Source organism: Pterocles gutturalis, unplaced genomic scaffold (genome assembly GCF_000699245.1).
Source record: "Pterocles gutturalis isolate BGI_N339 unplaced genomic scaffold, ASM69924v1 scaffold34407, whole genome shotgun sequence".
Classification (NCBI taxonomy): Eukaryota; Metazoa; Chordata; class Aves; order Pterocliformes; family Pteroclidae; genus Pterocles; species Pterocles gutturalis.
Genome location: NW_010108922.1, coordinates 924 through 7109, shown reverse-complemented (window position 1 = coordinate 7109; position 6186 = coordinate 924). Strand labels below are relative to the sequence as shown.

Sequence of the window (6186 nt, the reverse complement as noted above, 5' to 3'; positions counted from 1 at the left end):
CATTGCTGTCGCGGGAGTGCCGCCCGGCTGAGGGCACGGCAGCATGGGAGTAACTAGAGATGCATTTTAACTAATTCTGCTGAAGATGTAGAAAATAAATAGCAGTGCGTATCTTTACGGAGCTGGGCTCAATGTTTTTGTGGAAGTTTTATTCCGATTTTACAGATGGGGAACCGGGGACAGCGGAGCCTGTGCCCACACCGGGTGCCCACATCGGAACAAGCGCCTGATCCCTTGAATCCCCGTCCCACGCAAAACAAACCTGCCTGCAGGAGTCCTGTCAGGGACCCGGGGATACGGGCTCCCGAGTGAAACTGTGGCTGTGCAAATATACTGCGGGATTACTGTCTCAAACTGGTTCTCGGGTGTTGTCTTCTTCGTTCAAGGTTTCTTTTTAAAATACAACATCGGATACTGGTGACAGCATGTTAACATGACTGTCTGGGCCCCGCGTGAACAGTCACGTGAATAAAGCAAAAGAACTGCATTGCCCAAATACATCTCTTAGTAGAGATTTGATAGGATAAAAAAGAACAAACTGTACAGCTTTCTGTGTGTTACTGAGATCTCATAGTTTGGGATCAGCTGAGATTCATGACTAGGGCTAGCCTTTGACGTGAATGTGACAGGATCTTGCAAGGCCAGCAGGACAGGACTGGGAAGCTGCTTAACCCAAAGATCCCATCGCCTCTAATGTAACAATTTGGTTATCACCGACATATTTTGCATACATAGCTTCTAAACCAAATGTTAAAAAAGTTTTGTGACACAGTGTATTATTCATGCAAAGATTATAACGTAGTATCTTGGTTATTGAGCTTCTGGTTGCAGAAGATTCCCAGGGATGTGTTTAAGGTCTGCGGTAACCTTAGTAAAAATAAGTGTTCATAAAAGCTTTGTCTTTAATTGCAGCGTGTTACCAAGTGCCACATTCTTGAGGTAGGTTCTTATTCAAGTTGACCTTTCTTCACGGAAGTTTCCCACCACTTAGGGAAGATGGTGTCTGAAGAAAGTGACCTTTTCAGGGAATTGGTCTTGAGCTCTCAACATCTACAAAGTGACTCTGTTACTTGAGTGGTGAACCTGTAACCCTGCTAGTTGAAAGAAGAGAGGATCCTGAAGGGAGCAATTGAGGCATTTTCTATTTCCATTCATCTGTGTCTTGTTACCAAACAAGCATTGTATTTTCACTAGCCTGGGCTTGTTTTTAACTTTGCAGTTCCATCTTGTAAAATGTTATGATGCATTTTGGGCTGGTCTGCCAAATACTGAACATTCCTGTCCTTGAGGGATGACACATGTACCTACTGAAGTGCTGGGTTGCTCTGTAAGTCAGATACATCCCCAGCGTTGCTGGGATGGCTGAAAGCTCACAGGGCATGTATCTGCTAACCTGTCAGGGCTTGTCTTTGTGCTGGCAGCAAAAAGCAATGTGTGTGGAGAAGGTTCTCTGGTGAGTGATGAGACAGTACTGAGTAACAGGACAGCAGGGAAAGAACTTGAAACATGGAGGTGGTGATGAGTTTCTATCAATATACAAGTTCTATTTGTAGTCTAAGCAGAAAATGGGGGAGAGGCGCTACATTTAACTTCTGCTGTTGCAAATCAGCACAGCAAACATTGCTGTCTTTGTTTGCTTGGTAAGAGAAGGAACTGAGGAGGAGAAGCGATGATGTGAAAGGGCCACCAGCCATTAATGCACAGGGTGCTCTGGAGCATGCAGGGATGCTTACTGCCTCTGTGGTTCTGACTTGGCCTCTGAATTACTGTTGAGAGATACCTGAGCTGCTCTGGGAGGCAGTCACTTTACTTGGTTTCACTAACCAACTGTGTTGTCTTTTACCCCTACACTGCCACAAAATAAAAGTTTAAGTGATCCAGACAAATATAGTCTTGTCTGACTTTACAGTTATATCCTGGTTTTGTACCAGTAGTTACATTGCCAAGAGAAGGCCGTCAGTGTCTACCCACTGTATGTATTTGTCTCTTTGCGGGTGTTTCCAGAGGTCCCCATTTTTATTCATAGCTGAAATACTTTAGTTTTATAAACAAAAGGAAATACTGGATCACCTGGTTTGAGCTGGATATCATAGGCTGTTTAACTACATTCAGTTACCTGTCTTGACCATCAAGTCTCATGTTTCAGTAATGCATAATGCACTTCTGTAAGTGCCTTATGGGGTTGGGGATTCTTTTTTTTTTCCTTGGAGAAGCATGTTGTCTTGCCTTATAATCACCCAGTGGTAGTGATGGTCTCTCCTTTTTGCTGTATGATTGTTACAGACCTTGAATTTGCAGAGGGACAAGATATTTTAGTGTACAGCAGAGTAATTGCTTCTGGGGGCCTCTTACCATCTGAATTTGTCATTTATGAACTTTAGCAAGTCATATAATGTATCCACTAGAACTGAGGAAAGCAAGAGTGCTGCTAGGTGCAACAGCACAGAAATGCTGAGAAAATTAATTTGGGTGTTCTTTTAGTGCTGTAAATTATAAAGTTGTGCACATCATGATTATTCGTAAGCATTGAGGAATACTTTTGCATGTGCAGTTTACACTTTCTGCTCTTTAGTGCAGCTATGGTTAGTAAGGTAAGCTAAGTTGGAGGTTATTTCAGAAAGCATTTCACTGGGGGAAGAAGGTACTGCTTGGTACCACTGGAGTTCTGAGTTCTCTACTCATTGATGTGGGGACCAAAAGGGAGTGTACTCACCATTAGGCAAGCATGTCCTGCAGCTACATTTCCAACTAAGGAATGATGAGAACATTAATGAAGACTCTCTTTGTTCCCACAGGTGGTTTACTCACTTTTATGTGGTTTCTGTGCTCTGGAATGGCTTTCTGCTGACCTGTCTTTTCCAAGCCGAGTTCCTTGGAGGGTCACTACCATCATGGATTCAGCACCTGCACAGTACATTTGGCAGAGATTCTCAGAGCAAGGACATGGGCAAGTATTCCAGCTATTATGAAGCAGTCATATAAATATTAGAAAGCTGCACTACCATCCTGTGCTGAATTTGTATTCTTCAAGTTCTACTTCATCAGCTGCTCTTAAACTAGGCTCCAAGTTACTTTCCTGGAATACTAATTCCCTTCGTCATTATTTAAGGTAGAAATCATTTTAATTTATGGGTATGATGGCTTTCAGCAGTTCTTTGAGCAGAAAGGGCCTTTAGCACCTTCTAGAAGTAATCTTGCTGTGGTCAGGAGTGCCTCAGATGTACAACCATTTTCCCCAGTGCTCAGTTAATTTAAAATTAGGGTAAGATTTTGCTGTGGGGAGGGGGAAAAACAGACTTTTTGAAGCACTGTTAGGGTTAAATTGTTTGTATCTCAAAGTTGCAATTTTTTATCTGCAAGCAGATAGCGAGCATGTCTCTGCCCTCCTGGTTCTTCTGTTGCTTTGGCTGCATAGCTGTCGAAGACTTGCAGAATGCCTCTGGACCAGCGTGTTTTCCAATGGTGTCATTCATATCGTGCAGTATGGGTTTGGACTTGCTTACTACATTGCTGTTGGCTCAACTGTGCTATGTCAAGTGCCTGCTAACATCAGGAATGGTAAGTACCTGCTTAGTTATTACCAAATATGCAGTTTTGCTCCCATTTGTTTCCATTGTGGCAAATGGTTCACTTGGTTTCATAGAGGGCTGCTTATTTGAGAAGTGTGTTAACTTACGAGACATAAAAATACTTACTGACACACTTCAAAGTAACTACATTTCAGTATATCACATAATCAACCAGCGTTACACACAAACACAAACACATAGACCAGTGTCTTTCATGTTAGCCATCGTTATTTCCTGAAAGACATCTCACATAGATGCTTTTAGGATCATTGCTGATCAGTTTGGCATTGAGATACATCTGCTTTATGGAGGGCAGTAATAGGTACCAGTTCTCAAATGTCACTACACAACTTCAGTTTTCAAACTGGAATTTGTTTTTTGTTGTAAGCTTTCCTGTAAGGTGAGTCTTCAAGGCTGTCTTGGCCACCTCCTTTGTTGTCCATTGAGAACTCACCACTGCTCTGCCTTGCATCAGTCAGTCTCTTTATTCCCTCGATACTGTAATGTCTCCATTGCTAAAGCAGAAATATGAATTATATGACCTGTTTCTGACAACACATTCCACTGAGTCTCGCAACCAAGCTGCTGCTCCTCTGCACTGATGAATTGTGAGCTGGTTGTAGCACTTCTCCCATGGCTAATTTCTGTAAGGTGGTCATTACCAAGTATGTAACTTTAGTGGGGTTTTTAACCATTTCCAACCACATCAGCTCTAGTGATTTTAAAAAATCCGTTGATTTTTTTAAAAGAACCTTCAGATCTTCTATGTGTGTAGATAAAGCCTTTTTCTTCTGGACCTGTTTTCTACTTTTCACGTCTTGTAAATTCTCAAAGACAGTGTATTGGCTTGTGCATTGGAACTCATCCTTAATATAGTTAACATTTTTTTGAAGGCCTAAATGGTTCACACTGGGTGTGTGTAGGTGTTATGTATGCATGTACATCATTCACGCTGAACAAGACAAACAACTGTGTACTTCTATGTTGACCTGAGCCATGACGACATCTTTAGTTTGGATGATAAGAATTATAGTGTTGAATACTGAGGTCTTAAACTATCAATTATGTATTGGTTGTACATCATGGTGTACCTCAAGCTACTGGATTAAAAAGTAGGTATTTTCAGTATAGAGTGGCTAAGGGAAATGAACTGCCAGCTGAGCACTTAAATTATGCAGGATTTAAAAGCAGAGTCTCACTACCAGAATTTTGTAAGACAGTAACATTTTTTAAATGTATACAATAATTTGGGATGGTGCTTGGGAAAGTATTTCCTGGACATATGTTAATGAAACATACTTCATTCAGGAGAAGAGCTTTCTGTGCAGATCTCCTGGTATCACATCATAGGAGTTGTGCTGTATATTTGGGCCTCTCTTCACCAACACAGATGTCTTGTGATTCTAGCTAATCTTAGAAAAAGTAAATCAGGTAAGATGTTTCATTTTGGCCAATGCTATACTTAGATAAATTTTTCCTGCTCGTTTTAAATAAACAACACAAATATTTTTTAGTTCCTGTAGTGGGGTGCTCTCTGTAAGGCTTCCAGTAGATTAAATGAGGTTGCTTGGAAGACAGTTTGGATGGCTGGGGGGAGGAGAGCGTGTCTCTGTGTCTGTATATATAGCTTTATAGACCTTAAAATGAAGGTCTAGCTTCTGGTATCCTAAGGACAGACACACGCTAATGCCTAGGACTTGTGCCACAACTTGGGGACCTCCCTTCTGTCTCCAGGTGGGCTAAAAATAGGTTTCCTTATTCTATATTTGCACAAACAGCCAGAGGTGGAATCTTATTTCATTAAGAAGTGCAAAGCTGCCAGATCAGATGAAGGTGGATGATGGTGATAATTTTAATGAGCATGTTGTTCTGCAATTGTGAATAGAAAAGTTTGTTTAATGCATGTTGTTCTGAACTAATTTATTTCTTTTTGCTTGCAGGAAAGGTCGTTAGTCTGAGCCACAGTATACCTTTTGGAGACTGGTTTGAGAGAATTTCTTGCCCACATTATTTTGCAGAATTCCTGATATATGTATCTATGGCCATCACACTTGGATTTCGCAACATGACATGGTGGTGTGTAGTGATGTATGTTCTTTTTAACCAGGCACTGGCTGCTGTTTTGTGTCACGAGTTCTATCAGGAGAACTTTAGCTCCTACCCAGAGCATCGAAAAGCATTTATACCGTTTGTGTTTTAGAGTATTTCTTCTGAAGTGTCTTTAATACAGATGTTTTCTATAAGGAAATGAGAGATTCACATTTTAACAAAGCCAAAGTAAAAGTGCACATTTTCTCTAATTCTAGTTTAAAATCTCATCATTTTAATTATAATCTCATCTGTTACTAATTGGTGTGGGGCAATGTAAGGTCTCTGTGTATCATACAAACTAAAAAAAGGTTTACTGGAGACCTCAATTAAAACTGAAGACATGCTAATTGGTTCTTTTCTGTTTCATAATTATATCTTATGCATAAAACACTTGCTGTTACGCATCAAGCCAAAATACATATACATGAAAACTGTAGTGAAAGGAGGGTGCAGGGAAGCATTTGAACTACTGCATTTCATGCCTTGTCTAATAGTTAAGCATATTTTTTTCCTAGTCTCTTTTCTT

The 6186-nt window shown here is 40.7% G+C and overlaps 1 protein-coding gene across 1 annotated transcript; it reads left to right on the top strand.

Annotated features, from left to right (window-relative positions):
• Positions 1-3339: 3339 nt before the first annotated feature.
• On the top strand, positions 3340-5920 carry SRD5A3 (steroid 5 alpha-reductase 3; the record flags this gene model as incomplete). The annotated part of the gene is made up of 3 exons (XM_010072805.1): positions 3340-3558; positions 4878-5000; positions 5510-5920. Coding segments are annotated over 3 exons (602 nt in total), but the record flags the coding sequence as incomplete, so codon positions are not given.
• Positions 5921-6186: the final 266 nt, after the last annotated feature.